The sequence below is a fragment of the Carex rostrata genome, chromosome 16 (genome assembly GCF_964058835.1).
Source record: "Carex rostrata chromosome 16, lpCarRost1.2, whole genome shotgun sequence".
NCBI classification, from domain to species: domain Eukaryota; kingdom Viridiplantae; phylum Streptophyta; class Magnoliopsida; order Poales; family Cyperaceae; genus Carex; species Carex rostrata.
Window position 1 is genome coordinate 8,183,224 of NC_135933.1, and position 15,705 is coordinate 8,198,928.

The 15,705-nt window shown below is 31.2% G+C and overlaps 1 protein-coding gene and 1 long non-coding RNA gene across 2 annotated transcripts; one reads left to right on the forward strand and one right to left on the reverse strand.

The window, feature by feature from the left end:
- The first annotated feature begins 3,331 nt into the window (after positions 1-3,331).
- LOC144567747 (monooxygenase 2-like) lies at positions 3,332-6,055 on the forward strand. Its single transcript, XM_078317911.1, has 6 exons — positions 3,332-3,460; positions 3,588-3,734; positions 4,042-4,113; positions 4,464-4,629; positions 4,948-5,176; positions 5,410-6,055. The coding sequence occupies exons 1-6, from the start codon at positions 3,387-3,389 to the stop codon at positions 5,913-5,915; spliced, it is 1,194 nt and encodes a 397-aa protein (XP_078174037.1). The 5' UTR covers positions 3,332-3,386; the 3' UTR covers positions 5,916-6,055.
- Positions 4,443-4,812, reverse strand: LOC144567748 (uncharacterized). The gene is made up of 2 exons (XR_013515494.1): positions 4,692-4,812; positions 4,443-4,661 (listed from the first exon to the last, which is right to left on the reverse strand). It is a non-coding gene; the product is annotated as an uncharacterized LOC144567748 (long non-coding RNA).
- Positions 6,056-15,705: the final 9,650 nt, after the last annotated feature.

Genomic DNA, 15,705 nt, shown 5'->3' on the forward strand with positions numbered 1-15,705 from the left:
AAATTCAGTTCAACTAAATTTTTTTTTTTCCACGAAAACAGTATTTTTCAGTTCAAATCCTGTGCCCGCGCCCATTCCCATTTGTCGGCCGAACAGGCCCTTAACTGATACAAACATCTCTAGTGTTTCTTTATAGAGGAACGTGGGAGCATGACTCAAGATTAAAAAAAGAAGAAAAAAGAAGAAGCCACAAACCTATTCATTTGACGGATCCCAGTTCTCAGCGCACGAATTCGTATCCTCTGCATTAACTCAAATTTTGAGTTAAGATCTGAACCGTTCGATTTAAATCCCCACGAATATTAAGGGCCCCATGCGTTATAGGCGTGGGCCGGATTGGTCCGTATTCTGATCACACGGTTCATAAATTAACTCAAACGGTACGTTAATGCAGAGGATACGGATTCCGCAGCGCACAGGGAAAGTTGAAAAGGCAATGGCAATCCTTGTAATATTAGACAAACCAAAGGGTAGTTTATCAAAAAGAAAAAAAAGGTCTGGAGGTGGAACAAAAATGCGGAGAGGCCTCTCAAGCAACGATTTTTTGCGAATTAAACGCGATTAATTCGTAAAATTCGTCAAATTTGTGAATAATTTGCAAAATAAAACGTTTAATTCGTTTTATACGCGGATTGATTTGCAGGTGGCTTAAATCTGAATTATTCGTGAATTTTGTTAATGTGGACTTATATGCATAGTGACAAATGAATTATTTGGATTCAGTTCGGCGAGGTCAAAAATTTCGTGATTTGAAAATAATTCGGGTATAATTCGGGAATGATTCGGAAAATTCTAGAAAAATTCTTAAAATTTGCGAATTATTCGGGTTTAATTCAGTTAAAGTTTAGTCAACTGAATATTCAGTGTTCGGTTCAACATAACAAAAAAAACGAATTATTCAGATTTAATTCGCGAGTCTGACTATGCTTATATGTGCCTCCCACTTGACATAAAGAAATAGTTTTCTTAATCTCACATAACTAAGGCAGCTACAAGCCTACAACTAGATTAGCTGGTGCTGTCATTTAATTATGAGATAGACAAACTTTAAAAAAAAAAAAAAAAATTATGAGATTGACAATGAATACGACATACAGTAGCAAACATTTCTTTATAACACTGCAAGTAGTTCGTATTCATACTTGATCTACGAGGTAATATTACCGCGCTGATAATTACATTTTGTGAAGAGGTGATAAACTATGATTGGACTTCAACACAATCCAATTTGAAACGAATTCAGATGTGATCCTGTGCCTAATAAATTTGAAAACCCAAGCTGATCTATATCCTAGCAAATGAAATCCAAATCATGTGAAATGGAAAGTATTCAAAATCAAGAGACCATTTGAATTTAAAGATGTACAATCCAAATACAAGATGATCCAATCCAGGTGTAGTCAGAACTTGAATCAGAAATGAACAAAATATTAAAAGCATCTAAATCGGTTTGATCGGTTTGATGTACGTTCCGAACCATCTAATTCGCTTCATTGCATTTCATGATCTGTGCTAGATCAAGCGCGCACAGATTATGAAGCGAATAGGACGGTTCGGAGCGGGTATTAGACTGATTTGGATCCGACACCTATTGGACACGTCCCGCTTCCGTCAATCATAAACTATTAAATTTGGTTCAATCCTAAATTTCTTTTTAATTCAATAAAGCCCTTAAACCATATAGCTTGGTTCCATTTGACACTTTCGTTACCAAACCGTTAATATCTCTGTTATCTCACCCAAATCGTTTATCTATCATTCAATACAAGTGAAGAAGAAGATAGAAGTAATGAAAGAGATAACAGAGTTACTAACAATTTGGTAACAAAAGGATTAAATTGGCTGACGATTTGACGAAGAGGCGACTGCATCGAAAAATATGGATTGACGAAAATGAGAAAGGAAATTGGACTATTGTTGGATAACTTAGGCTTCAAAGTTGGACATATTTTTCTGGGTGGGACAAACTATTTTTCAGGATAGAGCAACAATTCAACAATATATGAGTCAACAAAAAAAATTCAAAATCCAGGGTGATAGCTGCCCATCCCTGATATACTGATATACTATAGCTCCTGAACACCAACATATTGAGTTCCGGCTTATATGCTTTTGTAAGCACTTCGGTTGAAATGCTTATGGGTCAAATTTCAAAATGATACATTTGAAATGTCGAATTAAGTAGTTCAGTAAATTGATCACATATTTAGCTTGTAGAATACAAAATTTTACTATTTTGAGAATCTTTTTACTATTATGATTTTTGAAAGACATCTTTTTCGACATACCAACAATGCATAAATATGAACATAATTATTTATTTTTTGATTGTTTGACTTGATACTAAATAAATTTAAAAAAAAATGAATGTAAATTAAGCGCTCTAGAAAGATATCAGTTTGAACGGTTTGAATTTTTTGTTTGAAAATGATAAAATGAATTTTGAATTGGAAATATATGACTTAAAATACTACCAAAAACATATTAACCAGACTTCTAACATATTATTGGAATTGAATTAATTATTTTCAAAAAAATCTATGAAGGAAACATACTCTAATTTACCGAAATTATTAATTTGGTTCTAAAAACATCTCACTAAGACAAAATCAAAAAAATTGAAAAAAGAAAAACAATTCTATCTTATTTCTAATAATTTAATTCTTTTACATTTGTAAAAAAAGCTGTATATGATGATAGCTCCGTCTATTGTATCCAGTGACGTAGTCAGAATTTAAGTCAGATGTGGACAAGAAGTTTTGGATTACCGAGTTAGTGGGCAAAATTAATTTATATACTTAAATCATTTTAATCAATTTCACTGAATTCTAAATCAAATTTAAACAAAAATAAAAAATATTAACACTCAACAATTTTAGTCAATTATCTGTTACAATTTGCAATTAAATTCAATCAATTAACTTATAATAATAAATTGTCAAATGATAAAAATAAACAATCTAATTTCTTGAAATAAACAAACTAACAGATTTATACACTTCATACCTGATTTTATAATTCTTTTTTAAAAAAAAAAACTGGATAGTAGCTATCAGGAAAATATACAACCTAATACCGGTACTGTACCTCCATAACGTACCAGTTACCATACCGCCCTCAACATTAAAGCTGCCAAAAAAAAAAAAAAACAAACTATTAGGTAGTTACCTCTATTAGGTAATAGGTAGTACCTATGTTACTTACCCTTAGTTACCTCTATTTCCTCCGCCCACTTATTGCATCAGCGGTGATCTTATCAGCACCGAGGAGTATAGTATAAAGAGACTAAAACCATCGATAAATCCTTCTCTCCTTACCAAACTTATTCTTCAAATTCATTTCGCAATTTTCCCCATCTTCTTAACCATCTCCGAGTAAAACCACAAATGGAGCCTATAGAAGAGATTGTGATAGTAGGTGCTGGCATCGCTGGTCTAGCAACCGCACTGGGATTACACATGTTTAATTAATCTCTCTGATTCTATCTAATCTTTTTTATTATATTGATTCGGGTTACTATTTCTATCCCGATCTACTTCCAGTTTCCTCTATTTGAGCTCTTATAAATTTATTAGTTAAATTTACAGGAAAGGAGTTAAGAGCCTGGTGTTGGAGTCATCGCCGACATTGCGTAGCACAGGATTTGCACTTGGGATATGGACAAATGCATGGCGTGCATTGGATGCTCTAGAGATAGGCAACAAGGCCAGAGAGCATCATCTCTTGGTTGAAAGGTAACTGTTTCATGCATTAAAGCGAGCTTACAGCCATACCATACTGTACCAGTTTGATTTCTTTTATTGAAAGAGAAAAAAAAGGAAAGACACAGTGAGAGTTGAGAACTGGCATTCTGTTTTAACTCTTTATTAGCCGGATTATTATAAGTTTGTGCCGTGCTGATATATAATAATAATGTTAATTACTTGACACAATTTATAAGTTTGTGCCGTGTGTGGATATGTAATTTCAATGTTTTCTTTACAAATTGAAGCTGTATATCTACTCTGCTGAAATATTCAAGTTTCTTGTTAACTTTTGTAGGGTTATAGTGTTATCACCATCTTCAGGTGCCACTTTAGGTGAAATGAGACTAGAAGAAATTGAAGGAAAAAAGTAAGCAATAAAATTATTTTTCACCTGATAATTTAAAAGATGAAAATTTAAAAACTATTCTTTTTCTGTCAGATGTAGGTCAGCTTAAAAGATGTTTTTGGGTGAGATAGAATATTGAAATTCAAATTAACAACATCACAGCTAATAGACAAGCATACACTATAAGAGAGATGATATATTCTTTCGAATTATCTACAAAGTTTGGGCCCGCTGTTTTATATCAACTAAAATAAGGGTGGTTCTCAAAAAAAGAAACAACATTGAAAGGATCTTTTCTTTTATTTATCCACAATGGAACTTTCAAACTTATGGTACAGCCTTTTTTGTCTTTCTCTTTTGTCTCTGTGAAGTGGAAAGCTCGAAATCCGTTGCATAAGGAGGGAGTTCATGCTAGAAACCTTAGCAAAAGAACTACCTGAGGACACAATCAGATATTCATCTAAGGTTGTTTCAATTGAAGAGGATGGTGGACTTAAGCTTTTGCACTTAATCGATGGCTCTGTGATTAAAGCAAAGGTACAAAAGATCATGTTAAATCATAGATAAGACTAGTTACAACCTTCAAAAAAGAGATAGACTAGTTACAGAAATTTTGTTTGCAAATTTAGAAGGGAATTTGCAACAATCACTATATTATGACTTGTGATGCTTACAGTCACTGCCTCGGATGCTTTTAAAGAGTTGCCAGTATTGTGCATTGACATGATCACAAGTCATGAACTACGATAATTGGTAATTTGATATATATACATAAGCAGTAGGGACCAAGCCTGAGAAAAGGAAAAAAAAAACATATTATAATTGTTAATTAAGCTTGGGCATGTAATATTTCAGGTATTAATAGGGGGTGATGGAATAAATTCAGTTGTGGCGAAATATCTAGGTCTCAAGAAGCCATCATTCTCGGGCCGTTTATCAATTAGAGGACTTGCGGAGTACCCGACTAATCATGGATTTAAACCACATTTTATTCAAATTAATGGGGAAGGGTTTCGTGCTGGCATGATACCCTGCACCGAGAGAAGCATTTACTGGTTCTTCGCTTGGCAGCCCTCTGTAAATGGTATATTTTTGTTTCCTCACGGAAGTGCTCGTAATTAATTTTTGTGTGTTGGAGTTTTTTGTGCTTAATTTTCTAGTTGAGCATCGGAATAGGCTTTGCTAATCCTAATTTGGGGGCATATACAAACTAGGAAACTGATATTCATTGTAGTATTAAGCCTCTAAATTTAATATCGAGGGGCCCATCTAATCATCAAAGTTTTAAATTTTAATTGCAATCTCCAAAATTGTCAGGTTCAGAAAAGGCAGATGAAAGCACGTCGGCAATGCGAGAATTTGTCATAAAAACACTATCAAACTCAAAAGTCCCCAAAGAAATCATAGAAGTGATACAAAGAAGCGAGTTTGAAGAGGTGAGGTCAAGCCCCTTGAGATACCGATCCCCATTCTCTCTTTTATTTGGAGATATCACCAAAAGAAACATATGTGTAATCGGAGATGCGTTCCATCCAATGACACCTGATTTAGGCCAAGGTGGTTGCTTAGCTCTTGAAGACAGTGTAATTTTGGCAAGGTGTTTGTCTGAGGCTGTTTATCAGAATAAAATTGAGGAGGGGTTGGAGGAGTTTGCTAAAATCAGGAGGTGGAGGTGTACCAAGGTAGTTGCAATTGCTTATGTTGTGGGGTTAGTACAACAGAGTGGTAATTGGTTTGTGCGCATTTTGAGAGAGAAGGTGTTGGGATGGTTCATGGCCAGAGCTTTGCTTAAGATACCAGACTATGACCCTGGAAAATTATAAAATACTGGGAAAGAGTGAGGCTATGATAATATGCATATTATGGATATCCGTGTTATTGATTCATATCTCTATTTTTCAAGTTCAAACAGTCTATTTGAACCGTTAAACATGATCTTCGTATAGAAAACTTGGAGACCAAATTCTACATTTTTTAGAATTTTCTTTACTATTACTTAGGTAGAAAATCATTACGTTCTGATGGTCAAGAATTTTTATATCAAGTAATTTTCTATCTATTTAAAAATAAGGGAAAATTTCTAGTATGTCCATGCAAACTTACAAAATAGCTAATATCTCTGTCAAAACACCATAATATCTAATATCCCTTCTAACTTAACATTATTTCTTCTATTTCTTTTTATTTGTTTAACTTTTTATTAAATCATTTTAATAATTGAATTGACAATGATACTCTCTCTATTTGAACTCAGTTTCATTTATAACTTCATGAGACATCAGTTTTTTCCTGTATCTACATAAATCGAACAACCGAGTTCATAAACTCTTGCCAAATGAAAAATGGAAAAAGAAAATTTGTGAAGGGTACTGCAAGAAATAGTAGCAGGATAATGCTTTGACTTGTTCGATGATGATTAACTTGATTTCTGATGTTAGGATTTCTATTTTAACTTGAGGACAAGTTGATTCAATATTATCGATGATGCTTCGATTATCCTAAAATAATTCCTTAATCTTGAACCTAGATCTACAGTGGTAAACGAACAGTGTTTTCTGTTACTCTTCAGCTGTGGGATGCATTTCGATGGTAAATTCTCTTATTGATTTTGTACCATTTGGTACCGGACCCAATAGCTCATTCTCTTGGAATTTCTCAGATTTTGTACCAGGTTTAATTTTAAGATTTGCTTGTTCTTAGATTCATTAAGCAGCGGAGTTTTCTGAATTCATGTTCAATCACTGCTGTCAATTAAAATTGGTTCTTTTCGTTAATTTCTGAAGGTTGTTGCATGGTTCAGTTCCGATTTTTTTTTTTTCTTGAAAAGAAGCACTGTTTTTTCGTGCCGCACAGTATGTACGGTTTAAGGCAAAATTGAAAAAAGTTTAGAAATTCGAAAGATAATCAGTATCTACCAGACTACCACAATGGGTCACTGATGTCGGCCGGTACAGGGTTTGGACTTAGAAGCCAGGTAATCCAAATCATATCTTTCTTTCTTTTTCCTCCAATCCCAACATGTGCTTAACAAATACGCTGTAGACAGTGTCAAATTTATCCAATTTTATTCATCGAACTTTACTATCTATCAAATTAAGTCAGTGCGCCGTTGATTTCAGACTTTTCCCGTCTCTCTATCTCTCACATTTTGTCCATCATACTCCTACCAATCCTTCCCTTTCTCACTGTTGTTTCTTTCTCTACCAACTAATGATGAATATTGCGGAAAAATTGAGAGATGATGAATTGTATTTGTTGTATTGCTATTTTTAGTTTTACAGAGATGAGTTGGACGGCAATATTGAAAGAGAGAGATGATGAATTGTATTGTTATATAGTTATTCTTAGTTTTACAGAGATGAGCGGAAATATTGAAAGAGAGAGATGATGAGTTGTATTTGTTGTATTGTTATTCTTAGTTTTACAAAGATGAGTTGGGCAGAAATATTGAAAGAGAGATGATGAATTGTATTTTTTGTATTACTATTCTTAGTTTTACAGAGATGAGTTTGGTGAAAATATTGAAAGAGAGAGAGAGAATGAGTTGTATTTGTTGTATTGCTATTCTTAGTTTTACAGAGATGAGTTGGACACAAATATTGAAAGAGAGAGAGAATGAATTGTATATGTTGTATTGCATGCTATTCTTAGTTTTACATAGAGATGAGTTGGGTTTTTTATACAATCACACATTCACACTCCAAGGTATTGTCTACCTAATTTAAAAAAGGTACTTTATTGGCTCCCTTTTTACCATTATTAGCCAATGATGATAGATAAGCCATTGACTAATTAATTCCTTAATCATATCTTTATTTTATTTCTGAACAACTAATCTTCCATTTAGAGTTCATCAAATGTCGTGATTTTTTTCAAGGGGTTCTCTGTTCTCATGTTTGCAACAATTGCCACATAAATAAAATGGATAATGTGATGAAAGGGTATACTTGTCCATTAAAAAATTTAATGGATATTATGGTGTTTTCATGGAAATGTTTACTATATTGAAAGTTTATATGGGAACACTAGAAATTCTTCCTTAAAAAAAATTGTAAAATTTGATTTTTCAACTATATTTTCATATGTATATCATGTATTATGGTTCACGTTGACTATTTGAATTTTAAAAGTAGATATATGGATCCGTAGTACAGATCCATCTGTAATATGCATATTACCATTGCCTCACTTCTGAGAAATGTTTAAAATGTAAATTTATAAGATTGCTTTATGATGTTTGGTTTTGTTGTTCTTTTGCAATTACTTGTAATTAAATTTTTGATAGTGAGTTTTTTTTCTTTTATAATTTAGAAGCAATATGTTTAGTTTGTTATTTGAATTACCAATCAATAAAAGCGTCGTTAAAAAAATGGGTCTCAATGCTTATGAAATATAAATTTTTGACGAAAAGAAAATTCAAGAAATTCCAGAAGTACCAATTAGTATTGGAATAATTTCTTTTGTAAGTCCAATTCCTGTTGTTAGGCATCATTATTTTGAATAAAACAATTGTTTTAGACGAACATAAATGTTAGGAAAAGAAATAAGGAAGTTTTTTCAAAAATAAATTCCGGACCAATTTTCCACCAGTATCTAATGATTTAAAATCACAGCTTCTTGTAAAAAATGAAAAATTTTCAAACTGATGAACTCTTCCTATTTTCTATATAATTAGGATTATTTTTTTTATGCTCAACTATTGAGGATTATAAAGGTAGTATGGAATGAAAGCCCTTTATTCAAATTTAGGCCTATCGGTAAGGCCCATTTAAGCCCAATAATCCATCTAAGTTTACATTTTCCAGATTTTGTACTGATTGGAAAAGAAAGTTATTACGACTTATTTTCGAATAAAAAAGTTCTAGAAGTTAGTTATGCTTCTGGAGATCTAGTGTGATTTATGGGCATTCTTTTTAACTGTTTTTCTTATATATATGTTAATTTTTTCTACAGAAATCACATGGGAGAGCTATATGGATCCCACCATCTCATGTTATCGCCATGTGTTCTTAGAAATTAATGCTAATCATTTCTTTGTGAATGTCAACTATGTAGGATTCCAATTGCAAATTTGATTAACAACTCCGAAACTTGTAGCCATTTTTGGACTTGATGATGCAATATAACATTAGCGAACATGTGTCATTTTTGTTGATATATATCCACAAAGGTTGTGAAGCAATGCAAAAAGTAAAATAAAAATTAGAAGTATAATTTGCATAATGATAAGAATATATATGTTGAACAAGATGCTCCTCATGAACCTTCAAATTTTCTATATCAGTTTATAAAATCAATTTATATGGGTTAAATAATATTTCGATGTAATTATCTCAACCTACGTCCAAAAATATCTAACACAATCAAAGTAAGAAATTTGGACTCCAACCGCAAATGGATCATAAATTAATATTATTTTTTTTGGAATTTAAATAATACGAATGTTATCTCATGATTAACTCACAATTCAGTACAATCCAAAAATCCATGAATACTCAAATCGAGATGCTTCGCCGACATAAAATACAAATAATATTTATTCAAAATGATTGTTCCAAATCCACAACATGAACCCAACAAGATGATCAAACTTGTAAAGTCAAAACTTAGTTTCCAAAATGTTTGGATGCGATCTAACCAACAACAAGATCGGAATCAAACTCATCATATTAAAAAAAAAAAAAAAAAAATTAAAAAATAAAATAAAATACATCAGTCAAAGCAAGACAATCTTAACTAGTTGCAAGGTCGAAATTTGGACAGAAAAATTATTTTTGAATATTAAATAAATTGATGGCTAATTTTCAATTTTTATTATAAAAAGAGACAACTTTAACTGAATTGACATCAAGGTATCTAAACACCCTCGATTCAACTCAATTTAGGTTATTAGACACAGTTAAAACATAGAAAAAAAAAATAAGTGGCTTCTATATATTTTCCGGAAAAATTGAAAGCCCAATTTTTATTTTGGAGACAATGATTCATCGACCTAGTAAATTTTTAAGATAAAAATGAAGCTTATTTCCAACATATAAAGATTTATAAATATTTTTTATTCGATTTGGAACATGCAACATCTCACATAGAAGAAATTACTCTTAGCTTACTAAATTAAAGGTTGATTCTCAATTAACATCTTCTATTAATGTTCCGAGTTAAATGTAGACTACAATTAAGCCTTCATAATTAACCTAGTGCTAGGACAGCTTGTTTTGTCTGTATGTTTTGTTATTACCTTCTATAATCCAAAATGTTGGAATAAAATGCATTAGAGTTCAAAATGTAATTAAGTGTCACTTATTGTGTGTTATGGAGGTTAGTAAACACTAAAATGTAATTATGGAGACTAATGATTAGTTCCCTCAATCTGTAAACACTAATCATGATTAGAGACACCAATCATGTTCCCTATTGTACGGAGTTCATTAGAGACACCAATCATGATTCCCTCAATCTGCAAGCTGAATCAAACTACAGATCTATTATTCTATATGCATTTTGGACTCATTAGATTTTTCAATTTTTCTGTGTTAATATATACAAATAAAAAAAGTACTAAGTGTGAGGGAGACATAGATAAATATATATTTTTAATTAATTATCCCCCACAAATCAAAATATGTGTTATTTGCATTATCAGATATATATATATATATATATATATATATATATATATATATGAGTTAGGCTGGGGTGCTATGGATAGCATAGTGGCCTCCCGTGCTACGGCTCAATATTCAAGTTTTCAAAATCCAAACGGTCGATCCGAACCGTTCATCTTATTCTCCATATTAATATCTGCTTGGAGACCAAATTTTATAATTTTCTGAATTTTTTTACTATTTATTAAGCCACTTTGAAAATCGCTAATCCAACGGTTTTACTGTTTTGTGCAGCTACCGTTGGATCAACAATTTTGTAAAATACTTAATAAATAGTAAAAAAATTCAGAAAAATGTAAAATTTGGTCTCCAAGCAGATATTAATATGGATAATAAGATGAACGGTTCGGATCGACCGTTTGAATTTTGAAAACTCGAATATTGAGCCGTAGCATAGAGGCCTCTATGCTATCCATAGCACCCCAACCTAACTCTATATATATATATCATATTATGATGAAAATTCAAAGAACCATAAATGTGCCTAGAAGAGAAGTGCAATTCATTAATATTTTGAATTATATTTATAACTTGTATGCAAGAAAATACGTTTGATGTTACAGCTTTTTGTTTTGTTTTGTTTTTTTTTAATCTTAATAGTGGCTGCTAAGTATAATTTTCATTATATTATATTAGACTTAGCTCATCTTAGAAAGTTTTATTGCTCTAATTTATATTTAATATTGAGCAATGTTTTATTACACCATATTTTATGAGAGAATTAAATAATAATTTGACTTTCCAATCAAACAAGAGTTTATGTAGGAAGTACTTTTTGTATTTTGAGACTATTCCTTAATTTTTAGCCAGAAAAATATTCACTAATAAATATACAAAATTGCCTATATATTCTTGTGTTTTTATTTTATTTTAGAAAACCTTAATAACATAGCATAATCATCTGATCAAATAAATATTAATCATCCAACAATATCTTAGTATACTTGCTAGATCAATTTTCTTATAGATTTGATCTTAAATACATCCTAATACTTGCAAATAATTGCACCCAACACATTATAATTTTCTTTATTTATTTAAAGCTTTTGCTTGTCATTAGCAATTTTTTTTGTTGTACAATGATTGACATCCTTCGTTCAAAGAATTGTCCTCCAAAATTGAATTATACAAGTCAATAACCACGGAGTTCCTTAGCAGCATTTTCCCTGTGTATTAATTGTTTCATTTTCTCTGTTATACATTTTTTTTTTTATCTGTCACAGGTGCATGGCTTAGATTGTCAACAAGATCGTGCCAATAAAATTGAAGACAGCAACCCTCGATTATGTAAATAACTGTTGAATCAACTTGATCAAGTCAGTTAATAATAGTTCATTTAATTAATTAACTGGCAGTTAATTAACTTCTACAGACCAAATTAAATCTGAGGGAGAAGCCTCCTAAACTCCGGGTTGACTTTGACTAAATTGAGATAACTTTTCATAATTAACAATTTCCATATTTGTAAAAAGCACTTCACTTAACCATTTAGGTCAACAATTTCGACCCACTTTTTTTTTTAACAATCAACCGATGTTACAAAGCTCCGCTAAGTACCTTTTAGTTTCAGTTGACCAAAATTGTTATGACCTAGATTCGCCTTAAGTAATCACAATTAATTGCTCTTCTCATACTAATATATACAAATTCAGTTCAGGTAAAACTAATACTAGAACTAGCTTTATACGTTTGGATGGAAGTTAGAATAGTTAGAATAGTGAAATTTAATTAAGAATAGCAAATGAGAATAGAGAAAAAAAAAATGTTTTTCAGATTAGTATAAAAATAGTGCTATTTGGATTGGTAAAAATGTTATTTGGATTGTACATTTGGAATAGTGAATAGCTGTAACCGATAAATTATAGTGTTAATATGGTACTAATTAAGAAGAAAGATAGGCAAGTGAGATCTCAAATAAATTGTCACAACGTGGAGATAACAGAAGTGGTGTCAATTTTATAATTTTGGAACTATGTTAGCAGAAATCTAAGAAGAAAATATTTTTTTCTCTCTCTTCACACTTTCAAATAGTAGCTATTCCAACATTTACAAGGAATAGAGAATAGTAGCTATTCTGACTATTCTAAATAGCAAAAATGTTGTTTGGATGCACATTGCTATTCCGAATAGCCTCTATTCTAGAATAGCCCTCTATCTAGCTATTCTCATTTCATCCAAGTCTTTTAGCGAAGACAATGCTCTTCGAGTGAGAGGTCGTAAATTTAAAATTTTAAAAAGACAATTTTTTATGGATATTAAATAGTTGGATAGTTTTACCGCCAAATTTTACTAAAAAAAAAAATATAAATAAATAAACACTCACCAATTTTAATTCAAGAAAAATGTTAACAAATGTCATGGATTTGACAACCGCTAATAATTGTATGGACTTTTAATACCAATATTTATTGAGGATACATGATCTATTTGATATAAGATCTAATTCAAGAGTACATGCATGCATGTGATGTGATGCGTTTTGACAATTTTAATTCAAGAAAAATGTTAACAAATGTCATGCGTTTTGACAATTCCTAATAATTGTATGGACTTTTGCGTCCAATATTTATTGAGGATATAGGATCTAATTCAAGGGTACAGGTGATCCATTTCGTTCAGCTGGAGAAATATTTTTAGATGGTAATGGATAGACACAATTGACACATAACTGAGAAATTATGTACTGTCCGATAGGTTAGAGTCATCCAATTATTATTAAGATTGGTACTGTCAACTTTAAAATTCGTGTAGATCAAATGCACCCGAATCTTGATGCAGATCGGATGACTTTGACTAGTTATCGGACCTTAATTCTATAAGAAGATTGTGGCAAATCAACTTCTTTAATTTCCTCACAAATTAATACCCCATGGAGAGACACCCACAAAAGCATTTGCTTGTAATCATTCAACTGCACATGATCCCAATCCTTCGATTCAATTGCCCCTTGTTGGTAATGAGGAGCCTAAGATTGTGGAGGAGGTGGTGGGTCCCAGAACAATATTTGGTTGGTGAGGGGGAAGACTATGATTATATTGATTCGATTCGACGATTTAAGTTGGGATATAATTATATATACTCTAATTATATATGTTCCATTTATAGATTGGATTGGTCGGAAAAGCATCCTACATAGCATGCATGGCTTTAACAAATATCAGTGTTTAGATCCTCTGATTCGACGGTTGATCGTTGGCTTGAGAGCCCTCTGTTCCATGGATCCAATATCAATAATAATAGTAAGATTGTGTTGCAGTATTATCTCATTAAATTAAAAAAAAAAATGAAAGAAAACGAACGGAGAAGAGAAGAAAGTGAGTTTACCTCTTCTATATTTCAAATTGAAAATTACAGAATTGTTAAAGTTGCGTTTAATTTTTACACAAAACTGACATCCTCTCAGTTTATCCCTTCTATTTTTCTCTAAATTTATAGTTCCGAAGCAAGTAATTGACATCCGATCAGACTTTTGTTTTCTCCTCTCCCCTCCTTTTTCGTCTTTTAAAAATATTTGCAGAAATTGCAAAATCATATATAAGAGAAAATCAAACTCTCGACTTTTAATAACCACAATTATATGTTAGGATATTTTTTTTAATCAGCTATGCTACCTTTTCTTTCTCTCTTCTCCTTTATCGTCGCGTAATAACTAGCAGCATATCTTAGGACTTTTTTTTTTCTAACAAAATGTGCTACCTTTCCTTTCTCTCCTCCTTTTCCGTCGCTTAACTCTTTTTGGAGCTAATTAAGTCTAAGAAGCACTAGCAATATATCTTATAACATAAAAAGAACAATATGAAAGGGAAGTACACAATCAATCAACAGTAGTGTGTGTGTATTGAGAGTATCTACATCCGTGAAACTCTTGGAGTTTCTAAATAACTGTTAACTAATTTTTAGAAATTTTGTCTCTAAAAGTTTCTAAACCTCCACATCCCTGAAACTAAAATTAGAGTTTCTTAATTGCCACATCAGCAAATAAATTACAAGAGAGAAGAATTTCAGCGAATTATTTAGCCACGTCAGAGTTTATAAATGGTTTTTTTATTAACAAACTTTGGAGCAAAGTTGCTAAATAAGAAATCCATATGTATCCCTAAAACTGGTTTATAAACTACCACATCAGATTAGAAACTCAAAGAATTTCAGAGATGTAGATGCTCTCATAGTACAATGCAAGGACAACAGATGCAAGTAAAAGTTACTTGCTAAACAAATTAGAGTCAGCCCAACATGCGAATTTAACTTTACAACTTAGATTGTCATTTTTTTTTTCCTATTTCGAATCTTTTAATCTTTGTCGTTTGAAATCCAATTTGTTACAGATATCTCAATATGTTATTTATTTAAATACAATCAAATCAATTGATATATTTTTAAATTATTCTCATTTTACTTTTAGAAAATAAAGTTCATAACTATCCTTAAATTTTAAACAAATATGGTCTCAATTTTAAATACTTATATTTTTGTTGTTTCAGATGAAATTTGAGTGAAAATTAGACCATTTATTATATCACTGTTATTGATTAATATATTAATTATTATCAATATATTTCAAAAAATAATTTATAACTTGAATTATATTTATTATTAGAGTAGGGTTAAAATGTCTCATTGTTTTTGTGCCCCAATCATTTATCACATTATTTTCTCTGTTTCCATAGTTTAGTTAGTCAATCTGAACAGCTCACCATGATATCCATAATTAAAATGTGCTTGGAGACCAAATTTTATATTTTTTGAAAAAAAATACTAAATTTTTAGATGATCCAAAAAGAGTGATATTTTACCTATCTAAATAATAGTACACAAATTTTTAAAAATATAAAATTTGGTCTTCAAGCACATTTTAATATGGAGATCAGGTTGAGCGGTTTGGATTGACTATTTGAACTATGGAAATAGAAATAAAGATATGAGATATGAATAGAGCAGAAAAACAATG

Coding starts and splice junctions, on each gene's coding strand:
- LOC144567747 (XM_078317911.1), top strand. CDS start 3,387: ATGGAGCCTATAGAAGAGATTGTGATAGTAGGTGCTGGCATCGCTGGT. Junction 3,461..3,587: donor ACCGCACTGGGATTACACAT/GTTTAATTAATC, acceptor TTAAATTTACAG/GAAAGGAGTTAAGAGCCTGG. Junction 5,177..5,409: donor TTGGCAGCCCTCTGTAAATG/GTATATTTTTGT, acceptor CAAAATTGTCAG/GTTCAGAAAAGGCAGATGAA.